General features: G+C 30.4%; 1 protein-coding gene across 1 annotated transcript; it reads right to left on the reverse strand.

Annotated features, from left to right (window-relative positions):
* Positions 1 to 629: 629 nt before the first annotated feature.
* On the reverse strand, positions 630 to 6,631 carry LOC111279162 (ATP-citrate synthase beta chain protein 2-like). Its single transcript, XM_022866055.2, has 16 exons — positions 6,447 to 6,631; positions 5,971 to 6,089; positions 5,724 to 5,826; positions 4,562 to 4,627; positions 4,352 to 4,475; positions 4,067 to 4,201; positions 3,794 to 3,854; positions 3,608 to 3,684; positions 3,234 to 3,389; positions 2,996 to 3,124; positions 2,786 to 2,918; positions 2,560 to 2,687; positions 2,130 to 2,312; positions 1,957 to 2,027; positions 1,531 to 1,815; positions 630 to 1,166 (listed from the first exon to the last, which is right to left on the reverse strand). Exons 2-16 carry the CDS (start codon positions 6,068 to 6,070, stop codon positions 1,091 to 1,093), a joined length of 1,827 nt encoding a protein of 608 aa, XP_022721790.1. The 5' UTR covers positions 6,071 to 6,089; positions 6,447 to 6,631; the 3' UTR covers positions 630 to 1,090.
* Between the last annotated feature and the right edge of the window lie 5,824 nt (positions 6,632 to 12,455).

Below are 12,455 nucleotides of genomic sequence, written 5' to 3' on the forward strand. Positions count from 1 at the left end.
ATAATGACAGTTGTCCTTTCGGCATAAACCTTTTCTATTTGGGTTTTTTGTGGCGTTTTCTGTGCTGGAAATTACTTGTAGCGTTGGAGAGAGCTATGAAGGTTGGAAATAAAAAGCAAAGCATTTGATTTGGTGAAAAACGGAAAATGTGCTCTTGTGCCCTTGCACAGATTATTGTTTTCCCTCTTTTCCTTCGGCTTCTTCTTTTAATCACATAAATACAAATAAATAAATAAAACACCACCTTTTTTTTCATTTTTTAACACTTACCGGTACGTATTGCCGCATCCAGCTGAGAAAGCAACCGTAATCATTTTTTCTTCCTGTGTCTTCCAGAGTACGACATTCGAACATTAAAGGCAAGAATCCAAAAGAAAATCACTCTCATTTGCCAATGGCCATGAAGCTCAGATCCGCACCAAACCTCAACCTTCCAGGTGAGGAATTTACTATTGTTCTTTTCCAATCAGGTAGAAAGAATTTACACCAGAATTGGTTGATGAAGACAAACATAGAAATCAGGCTTAAGAATTGAAACCCTAATGTCTTGAAATCATCATTTATTTGTGCTTATAAAACTAAAAATTCTTAAATCTCCGCCAAACAGAGACCCCCACAAAAACCACCAGTTCAATAAGAGAAAAATGATATATAAAGCGGACTACTGCGTCAAACAGATACCTTTTTTTTTTGTTTGAAACAAGATGAATTGTGGAACTGAGTGATCCAAATTTAGGAAAAGCTTATTCAACTGCCTATGATAATTCAAAATGGAGAATTCCTAATTTCTCACACAATGTACTCCTTTTGTACATACAACCTGACATCTCTTATTTCTCCATGAAACTGGTAAACTAAGAACTAACAGCGGAACATTTTTTTTTTTTTTTAATAAATGATTTTAAGACTTTTTCTCTCCTTTGTCAACTTTGAATACAGCTTACAAACAATGGTGATCCACCAATACCGTTTAGCATTACAAATACTAATCTAAGAACAAGACAACCATACCCCGTCAAAATGCAGACACAACAACACGAGAATGCTAGAGGAGAGCAGGTTGTTACTGCACCTGCCGTCAATGATTCTCTCACTTGGTGTAGAGAACATCCTCCCATGGATGACGGTATAGTGGCTGCTTCAATCTCTTCTGGTCGAAAGTGTGCCTGAGATGTCAAACAATTAAATGTCAGGAACAAGTAAATACATACAGTTCAAGAAATGCAGTAAAACACTCCGGTCAACATCTTTCTCTCTGATTGCATTATCCTTGTATCAGTCAATGAACCTTCATCACCTTAGCAATATCAAAACTAACAGAAAAAAATGAAATGAATACACTTTGTTATCCATGAACTTGCAGGACCATCTAAGTTCGTTGTATCAGATACTGTGATTAAAAATGGTTGGAGGGTCCAAATGCCAAGGTCGAGTATCATCATCCAATGGTTTGATTGTAAGAAGATAAGCAATTTCAAGCAAAACCTCAAAAGTTTAGATATGAAAATTCGAAAGTGTAAGCAAACTTACCCAATCAAACCAATGGATCGTGCTAGCACAAAGAGCCCATTCAGGTAGCCAATCTCAACAATTTCATCAATCTCTTGCTTGGTGAACATTCCACTACCAGCGAGAAGATCCAAGAAAAGCGACCCAATGGCACCATCAACGTTGAGGACAAGGTTGTTAGCCTTTGAGAGAGTATAAGTTTCAACTTGAACAGCATATTCCATGTACTTCACAGATGGGAAATTGGTGCGAGCAAACCGTTGGAGGAGCTCCACTCTCTTATCTCTGTTGTCCCCTCTCTTGATCCTTTTCACAGGAAGCAAAGCAAGTATTTGTAACCATTAGACATGTAATATGATCTATTACGAAATAATAAAAAACCAGATCTCATGGTTAGTAGCTTTTGCATGGTTTAAAAACATCAAGATCATTAAAAACCATCTGTACCTGTGGCCAATTCCTGGCACACGAATGCCCTTCTTTTTCATGCCTTCAACAAATTCATAAGGTGTAAGACCCTGTAATAGCACAGCAAAGAGACAACAATTTAGAATGTTATGAAAAATCATCAGACACCAAGCAATCCAATATCTTTACAAGTGACCATCACTGAAACTTACCCTGTTGTAAGCATCTTTAAAATATCGAGCAGCATCATCAATGGCACCACCAAATCGAGGACCAATAGTTAGCAAACCTGAAACAAGGCTGGACACAAGGTCCTTCCCAGCTCTTGCAGTCACTATAGTGTTGTGCGCACCAGAGACACAGGGACCATGGTCGGCACAAAGCATGATGCATATCTGACCAAATCAAACATCAGTCAAAACACAAGCAAACATTGCTTTCTAAGGACGAAGACAGACACAAAATGAAAAGGATTAAGCTGAATATAACTTCAACAATGAGTCAAGGACACTATCATATCTTTTAATTTATTAACTCTGGAGGAGTAATAATCGTGAAAAAATAAATGATGGGAGATATGGGCTGCTAGAGGGCAGGGGCTCATGACACATAAGAAGTTTATCATTATTTTCAGTAGCCTACCTCAATAAAATGAGTACAGTATCGGGGAAGGCTACGTTTGAACCACAAGAGAGAAATGACATCACCAACACCATAACCTTGCTCAACAATGGAAGACATGGGCACACCAGCGTAGCATGGTTCCTCACCTGCAAATTGGGTCAAAGACAGAATTTAACACTCCTTATCTCCATCCCATCAAACATCTCATCTGATTGGCAATCACATATTGGTTAAGATAAGATACCCCTGTCATCAGAGATGGTTGAAATAATATGAGTTGGGGCACGAACTTTCCCGCTCTTAATTGCACTGTTAAGATCTTCTGGGATTTGTGGAGGCTTAACTTCCTTGATAGATGTAATCTTCCCTTCTTCAACCTAAAGACGCCAATCAAATACATGAATATAGCTAAAAGCATATAACTGTCCAACCTTTGACCAAAACAGAAACTCACCAGTTTCTCAAATGTTTCCTTGATCGCAGCTTCAAAAGCTTCATATGAAGTAGGAACAACAGCTCCAGCTTCCTTTAGTGCTTGATTCTTTGCTTGTGCAGACTCCATCTCACCACCACTCTTAGCTCCCTGAATTATTAATAAGGTAAAGGTAATGTCTCATTAATAGCAGCAACACCAAAGCTTGAAAACAAAGGAAGGAATAATGAATTCCAGGAAAATTAAGATGATAACTTACGGCATGACCAAACTGTACTTCTGATTTGAAGAGTCGTGCACAAGTTCCACTGACCCAAGCAATCACTGGCTTGTTCACTTTTCCCTGTTTAAGGGCTTCAACTAAAGAATACTCATCTCGTCCACCAAGTTCTCCAAGGACAACCATCATCTTTACCTGAGGTGGAAAAGAAAAAACAAATGAGGAACTTTTTTCAACGTAGAAGATGCTTCAACATGAATTATGAATCTTAAATTGTTAATCCCAATAAAAAAAATAAGAAAATGGGAGTTGGGGGGCAAGGTTTTTTTACTTTCCAAACCATGAATGCGTTGCATTTAACAATAAATAATAGGCTGGAAATCACAAAGAATTGAGTGAAAACTATACTTTACCTGTGGAATATTGTTAAATCGCAAAACATGGTCAGATAAAGTGGAGCCTGGGAAGACATCTCCTCCAATTGCAATGCCTACATGATTTTTCAACATGTACACAAAATTTAATATTTAATTATAAATCCGAATTCAGTGTGGCAGGTATGAATATAAAAGCAAATGTTAAAGTAGCTCATATGTTACCTTCATAGATTCCATCTGTAACACGGGCAATAGTGTTGTACATTTCATTTGACATGCCCCCCTGCAATTATTTTACAAAGATACAAGTCACAACTAATGTCATGAGTACAGATTCACATTCTCACCAAAGCCATGAGATTAAATGCCAAATTAATGATAGGACATTGCTCCACAAAGTGTCAGGGTGCAATTAACTTAAGCAGAAGAGAAGGAGCATAATGGCACAGACACACGTGTGCACAAACAAAAAGAAAAACGATCAAGATAACATACAGATTTGGAGACAAAGCCAACAGATCCAGGCCTGTACAGCTTGCAGTGAATAATATTGTCAATTGTTCCAGCAGTGTCACCTATCTTAAAAGCTCCACCCTGAATTCCTCCAACGGTAGCTGGGCCTATAACAACCTGCAATGAAATCAAATAGAGAGTCAAAGAAGAACAAATAGTTAAAATCGTTAAAGTAGAATCTTTGCACGTGCAAGGTCCCTATGAGATGCATGTATATATTGGTAAATCATTTTCGTTGCCTAGTTTGGTTCTCATCATCTTGCTTACCTTATTGTTGGAACGTGCATATCCAATCAACTGTTTGGTGTCTGATTCAGGAACACCTTCAGCAATTATGGCAACAACTCGAATGGTTGGCTGTTTCAGAGCAGCCATGGAGGAAGCAGCAGCACTGCAAGCAAAATAAAACAAAATGATTAAGTTATGCATATGAGAATTCTTTCTCTCAAAAACACCATGAAAGAACTGAAGCCTAACCTTCGAAATGATGCAAAATTAATAAAAACATCGGCGGTTGGATGTGCAGCACATGCTGCCTCAATACTGCAAAATGTATCAATTCAAAGGTTAGAGAACATAAAGGATGGAGAACGCAAGTTCCTCATTCAAACAACCAAGTAAGCCCTACAGCCTTATCTTAATCTATAAAGGATGTAAAATCAAATGATGATATTTACTGTGTCCTTTCTCAAGACACAATTAGATTATTTATTATTATCAACAACCTATTCACAACTTAGAAAAGCAATGCTAAACGATTGCCATGTAGTAGAGACAATTAACACAATAGCCAATGTAAATTCCCTGTAATCAAAAGCTAGACCAAGCTATAGTATCTTAAACCAATTACTATCTGATCTGTCAACAGTAAATGAAGTGAACTTTCTGACAAAAAGAAAAAAATTCTATGCTAACAGATTATCACCTTATAAGCAGGTTACATGTTGGTAAATTTGGTTAATTCAGGGGTCGTTTGGAGTTGTTTCCATTTTCTATTTTTTGTTTTCATTTTCCGTTTCTTTATAAAATTGAAAATAAAAACATGTTTAGTAGGTTGTTCTTGTTTTCTGTTTTTGAAAACTGAAAATAAAGTTTTGAAAATTGTTAAAAACAGAAAAATGGTGATTTCAATTTTTTTGGAAACAATTTGGCACTGTTACCATATGGGCACTGTTCACTCGTTCGGCTACAGTGCTGCTACAGTTTAAAATTTTTGCTTTCTCTCCCATTTAGAATATAAAAGCCTTAACCAATTTCTGTTACATGTTTTTGTTTTCATATTTCTAAAACAAAAACATTCTATCCAAACATGTTTTCAAATTCAACAAATTGAAAATAGAACGAAAATAAAAGCAAAAAAAAAAATTTCTAAAACATATAACATAAAAAAGACAACAATACCAGACGACCCGTCCATAAATCATTGTTAGCTCCTTATTTATAGTCTAATGTTACAGGTGGTGGTCGTATATGCCCCGTTCATAGAGATTTAAACTTTGCAGGCTGGTGTATAGGATTTTAATCCGAGGTAACATGCCAGTAGGTTAATTAACACTATAACACTTTCAATGCACAGATTAATAATTACAGAAAGAAATGGTTGATCTAGAAATAGAAACAGAAGAGAAGCGCATCTTACGTTGAATGTACTGGGATCGCGATTTCCTCCTGACCGAAGAAGAGTTTCTGAAATCCCTCCGCACCGGGATTAATGATACCAGCAACAGAAGGTGTTTCCCTCCCTACAAATTCAAAAATAATCAAAAAATAAAATTAAAAAGTAAATTCAGTACAGATCATGAATCAAGAACAAAAACAACATAATTCGAACAACTCTACTAGTTTTGATCAATGAAAAACACATGAAATCAGCCAGGGATCCGTACCACAAAGGAAGTCGAAATCAAGCATGCGTTGAATGGGAAGTTGCTTGTAGTTATAGAATAAAGCTTGTGTAGTTCGAGAAAATAGCTGTCCAGTGGCCATGGCTTCAGCTCAAAGAGACCTGTTAAACAAACACGTTGCTAACTAAATAGCAGAAAAAAAAAAGGAGCAGGATCCAAAGCTAAACCTAACTCGAACCTAAACCGAACCAGATCTCGACAAAAAAAGATGAGAGCAAAGCGAATCAAATCACTGCAATGCAGTTCAAAGAGGAGTATAATGAAAAGAAACGCGAGATCTCCAGCTTCATATAGTTAATTCTTCAGCAAAAGAAACAAATCAAAGTATCTTAAACTTTCCTTGAAAGCATCGGAATCTTAAAAAGAAAAACAAAAGCACACGGAAAGTGACAGAAATCGGAATTGAGAAAAGAAGCAGATGTGAGAGGCAAAGTTTCAGAAGGAAATGGAATCCTTACCTGAAGAGACAGTTGGAAGGAAAAGAAAATCACTCTCGCTCGCCTCGTGAAAAATCAAAGGAAAGGGAGAGAAAAAGAAATGCTGGAAAGGTAGAATGGTAGATCCGGATTTATATAGAAAGAGAGGGAAAATGGATAGGAGGGAGTAGCTGAAGAAGCCACCATACCGGCGAGAGTTGGCGAGTGAGGGGAAGATAGATGGCCACGTGGCGTTTGGTAGTTAGCCAAGTGAATAACATTGATTTGTCTTTTTTTTTTCATTTTTGTTTTCTTTTTCCACAATTTTGTGAGAAATAGGAAATTAGGTCCGGCAAAATTTTACTATGTCTCGACCGTCTTAAAAAAATTTGTAAAATTAAAGTTTTTTTATTTCTATCTCATTTTTTAATAAAATTTTATTTTTATATTTTTATTTTAAACATTAAAAATCATAAAATTTTAAAACTTAATACTAAATATATTAAAATTAAATTTTTTAATTTCATGAAAACCAATAAAGACAAAAATATTTATAAAATGGAATTAAAAGATTTGGTCAATAAGAGCTGGGAAGGTATGGTATGGGTTAGGTGAGGTGGAGCAATAGAGTATATAGGTTGGCTTGACTTGACTTGGCATGGGAACTTTGCAATATTCATAACCCTCGTTCAAACTTTATTTACCACCTTGCCATATAATTAGATTATAGAAGGTAAAAATAATCAAGTTTGAGGTTAAATATTCATTTTAGGATATAAAGTTTATCAAATTTTTAATTTTTAATTTCTAATTTCAGTCTTTTATTTTTTTAATTAAAATGAATATTTTTATTTTGACTTGATCCTTAACAAATGTGCATTTGTTAATTTCATTAATGGTATCAATTTTTATTAAATAAATAAAATTGAAAAAAAAATTACAGCCTAATTTGAATAAAAAAATCAAGGTCTTGAAATGAAATTTTTAATAAAAATTACATCTAACTTCAAAGTTAGCACACAACATTGTTGGAATCATAAATTTTAAATATCATTGTCAAATTTGGAAAATTTGTACTTTTGGATTAGGGGGCCGCAGCCCTTGCCAAATAATTCCATTATATTTTCGCGTCAATTGCAACTCTAATGTAAAACTCCCGCCGAGGTGGTCCAATTCTAATACAGAACGTCCAAACAACACATGCATTAGTAAATTTCTTGTTGATTTGTCAAATATAATATAATGTATTAGTAAAGTACTTAAATTTTTAATTTTAAATATTAAAAACCAAATTGTTAACAATTTCAAATAAAAAAATTACCGATTATCATGCATTTGCTATAGTTCTTTTGATGTAATTTTCACTCAATCATGAATTTATATATTTATTAATAATCGGTCGAATTAAGCGTTAATTGCTGGTTTTCACTTCGAATTTTTGTAATCTTGCATATTTTATAATTTTTTAAATATAAAATATATGTATTTATTATTAAATCAAAATTTTTAATATAATGTATGTTCGGATAATTTTTTTTTTAAATACATGGTTTAAAAAAGAACTTATAATAACTTAAAGTTTTTATTTTATTATTTAGCATATCAAAATTTCATGACCCAAACTAGTAATTTTAAATCCTTTTGAGTTTGCATAGATCACATCTCAAATAGAGAAATTTCAAGTGAAACATTGGACTACAACCGAATTAGTCTTTGCAGTAGAAGCTGATCGCTAGCTGTTTCTCTCAATATTTTATATATATATATATATATATATATATATTGGTTTAAAAAAAAAATGAGATAAATAGATTGTTTAATATTTTAGATTAAGCTAAAATATATTTTACATAATAACTTAAAATAAGTGATTGTAAGTCGTGTATTTAAAATTATTTTAATAAATAATTATCAATAAAATTCGAATTTAAAATATTTTGATAAAAATGTCAAATTTTAACCGATTTAATCAATTACTTGTTAATTATTATATAGTAAACATGGTAATAGATGATGTGTTACTATTCAAAAAAGGTGTCATATATTCTAAATGGTCAAATAACATTTAAGAAAATATTAAAAGCTTATGTTATGTAGATTATGGTAGGTAAGAAGGAAAGTGAAGTTAGAAAAATGCATGGGATGGATTAAGGTATTTTTCAATCATTTAATATAAGAAAGAAAGAAAATATATATATGTATATGTAAATTAATTGCTCAATTTATCTTCTAACCAAAGTCAATGGATGATCATCGAATGGCCGGCTCAAGTATAAAAAAAAGTGTATTATTATTTTTTTAAATGTTTGGGTTTCGATTAAATAAAAAATTATAGAAAGATCATTTTTTTCATGAATTCATTAAATTTGACTTAAATGAAATTATTTGAATTGATCTAAAAAAATTTTTTTTTAAGATAATTATGACTTGCTCCCTTTTTTTATCTTCTTTATCATCATATTTTTACCATCCTTCTTTTTTTTTAGTGAAAAAAAAAAGTTTAAGAACAAAGGAGGCTATCTCATCTCTAAAGACAAAGTAAGTCACCAATCAATTTGAAATTTACGAATTTATTAAATTTTCATCTTTAGATTTTTCAAACTTATAGGCCGCTTATTCACAAGAGAATGTGGGAAGACTCAAACTTAGGTGCGTATGCACCAAGGACTCATCCTTTTCGGATCCTTTGTTTTACCTTCTAACAAGTATAGTATAAAGTCAAAATATCAAGGGCAAAAAAGGTATATGAACTGTGAAAAGAAAATCAAGAGAAGGGAAACCAGTTTTCTTGTTTGACAGAGAAGAAATAGCTAGAGAAGAGAAAGAGAAATGAGCTTTCCCTTTTTTCTTTTTCTTTTTTGTATTTACAAAATCAAAACTCCATTTGATAAATGCTTTTATTTTTGTTACAAAATGTTTTTTTGGTTTTTTATTTATTTTTATAAAAAAATAAAAACATCTAAAACGAGTCTAAGAAAAATATCAAAATTTAGACAGGATGTTTTTTTAATTTTTAATTTATCTTTAAATTTCTTTACCTTACTACTTATTTGATTAAAGAGAACATTATACTTATAAATTCTTTTAAACCTGCAAAATTTTCTAGTAGTTCCAGTCAAAGTTGTTCTGCCATATACTGGTCAGTATTTCAATAGGTGCAAGTTACACTAACAAAGTTGACAAAGGATTCAGTAGCTTTTCCTCTTTCAAAAAACTAAGCAGAAAAATATAATCTTTGGTTGACTTCTAAAAATTCAAGAATGGCTTTACTTGAAATTTTCAGCTATATTTATAGTATTCCCACTTGCATGATAAGGATACCTGCCAAGCAAAGAAAAAATTAATCTAAACCCACTTCTATACATCATTATTAATTTGGGATTCACGATAAATGAATTGACATTTAGTCAATTAAGGTGCCTATTGAATGATATTCGTTTTAATTACGAGATTTTGATTGAGTTGAAGTTGATCAAGTTATAATTAATTGGATTCATTAATATTGATTATTAATATTTTTATTATTTTATTTTAAATCGCATGTATTTAATTATTCATGATTTTAATAATTCATGAATTTATGATATATATATATATATGTAAACTTAATTAAATTTGGATAAATATATTTCATATTTAATGTCATTTAAATTTAATATTTTGAATATAAATTCAGATTTATTATTGAATAATATAAATAATCATGAATTAAACCCAAATTATATGAATTTAGGATATCTATGAATTCAATTACTTGTTAATGAATGTAATTAATGATTAATATAAATATAAATTTAATATATCTATTAAAATAATATAAATGCTTCCAAATTAAATTCAAATTGTTTTTTTAATGTTTATATATGATATAAAAATATAAAATTTTTATTTGTATCATTAGAATAAGTTTTAATTTACGCATTAATAAAGTTTTATCTAATGAATTTATTGATTTATTTAAATTAAATATTATTTATAAATATTTATTATTTATATATACCGAATAAAACTATGATCAAAACGAAATTGGGTAAAATTTATAATATAATAAAATTTGGGCATGAAATTCAATGAAAAAAATTGGTAGTGAAAAGTAAACACATGGCAAATGTTTTGGGTTTTTTCTTTTAAAAGACAAAAACCATTGAGTAAATGTTGAAGGCAATTTGACAATACAAACACAGAGAAAAAGATTGAGTAAGCAATAATTAGAGAAAGAAAGACACATGTTTCTTGTAATTCACGTGGTGCATGTTCAAGATAGTGACACACTTTCATTTGGGCCAAAGCACCAAATGAAAGGATGGCGACCATTTAACATTTTTCCACGACTAATAATATAAAAATAATAAGTGATTTAATATAGATATAATATAAAAATAAAATACAAAATTAATATAATTTAAAAATTTAATAATAATTATATATGAATTTAATAAGATAAAAAAATATTTTTTATATTTTCATATCAATATAATTTTTGATAAAATATAATATAAATATATAAATTTTAATATTTTTATAATATAAATATATGAATTATTAAATTTAATTTTAAAAATTTTAAATAATTTTTTTTTTTAATTTAAGGTGAGAGAGATTTTTTCAGCTCAAAATCCATTCAATAATAAGTTTCGAAAAATTTTATATTAAATTTATAAATAGTAAAAAAGACAAAATTTGTAGGGCCCTTGTCCCTTTGACAACGTTAATGTTGTTTTTAGTGTTAATGTTATTGTTGAAGGGCCTTTTTGGTGCAACAACCGGCTGGTATCTTACTTTCTTAGCTTGTGTAGTTCATTAACTAACTTGCAAAGAGACATTGGGCCAAACATGTAGTAATTTGATTGGTACCGAGTCATTCCGTTTAAAAAAAAAAAAAAACTTTTTTTTTTAAATTCCCTTTCAATTATTTTTAATTGCTTTGGTTAATTACGTGAAAAATATATATTTAATTTTAATTAAATTAAAGATTATAGATAAATAATGATGCCTTGTCTAAATGATAAAATAGAACTTTAAAATTTTTAAATTTCAAATTCAAATTTCGTTAAGTATGGGAAGATTTGTTGATATTTTTATTGATATATATTAAAAATTATTTGATTATAATTACAATTTTTATTGATACATATAATTTTATTAAAAAAATAAAAAATCAGGTAGTGACTTCTGAATCTTGGCAATATGCACAAAAAGAAATTTAAAGAAAAAAAGGAATTAAATTTTGAAATTTGATCTTTCAATAAAGTAGTATCTAAGTCATGCTTGGGTTATTGTTTGATTTTCTTTAAAGAAAAAAATATTCATAAAATAAATTTGTTCATATAATTTCATCAGTAGTATCCTTGTCGAAGAAACAGACAAAAGAAAAGAGAGTAAATATTAGTAGAGCGTATACTCTGACTAACATATGCCATGCAGCTAACTTGTTGGGCGTTGGCAGTTGCACGTTGCTGCCGCTTCATAATATTAGGTAGTCTTGAAATCGGATCTCAATTAAATGATACATAGCATTTGCAGTCAGTAGCATTTTATTTTCATAAAGTCATTTTGAACTTTTTTTTGATTGAGTGACTCAATCGAATGGGGCAATTTTATTGTTTCGAGTCGAATTGACGTATCGACTTAATTTAATGGTATGTATGAATACTAATTTATCACCTTTGATTGAATTATGGACTGTCAGGTTAAGTCAGATCAATAATGTCAAGATCAATAACGTCAACGCTAAATTTGTTCCCCGGAGTTTCAGACGGTGACGGGTCAAGTGAGGATGAATTTTTATTTATTTCAAAATTGATTTGATTTGATTTTTTTTTTTAAATTTAATTTGATTTAAAATTAATAAAATATTATTTATATATAATATATAATTAAATAAAATAATTAAAAAATATTTTTTTATATATCATATCGAATTAAATTTATTTAAATTTTAATTTTAATTTTATTATTATTATTATTCAACTCAAAACTCAATTAAAAAAATTAATCTTAAAAATTTAATCGGATCAAAATTTATCAAAAACGAATTACGTTATCATCTTT

Source organism: Durio zibethinus, chromosome 27, assembly GCF_047325235.1.
Source record: "Durio zibethinus cultivar Kanyao isolate XHJ-2024 chromosome 27, ASM4732523v1, whole genome shotgun sequence".
Taxonomy (NCBI): Eukaryota; Viridiplantae; Streptophyta; class Magnoliopsida; order Malvales; family Malvaceae; genus Durio; species Durio zibethinus.

What these genes read in the sequence shown, in the direction of transcription:
- LOC111279162 (XM_022866055.2), bottom strand. Translation starts at nt 6,070, where the DNA reads ATGGCCACTGGACAGCTATTTTCTCGAACTACACAAGCTTTATTCTAT. An exon ending in TGATTTCGACTTCCTTTGTG is followed by an intron (nt 5,827 to 5,970) that starts GTACGGATCCCT and finishes TTGAATTTGTAG; the next exon opens with GGAGGGAAACACCTTCTGTT. An exon ending in AAGTACAGTTTGGTCATGCC is followed by an intron (nt 3,125 to 3,233) that starts GTAAGTTATCAT and finishes TTAATAATTCAG; the next exon opens with GGAGCTAAGAGTGGTGGTGA.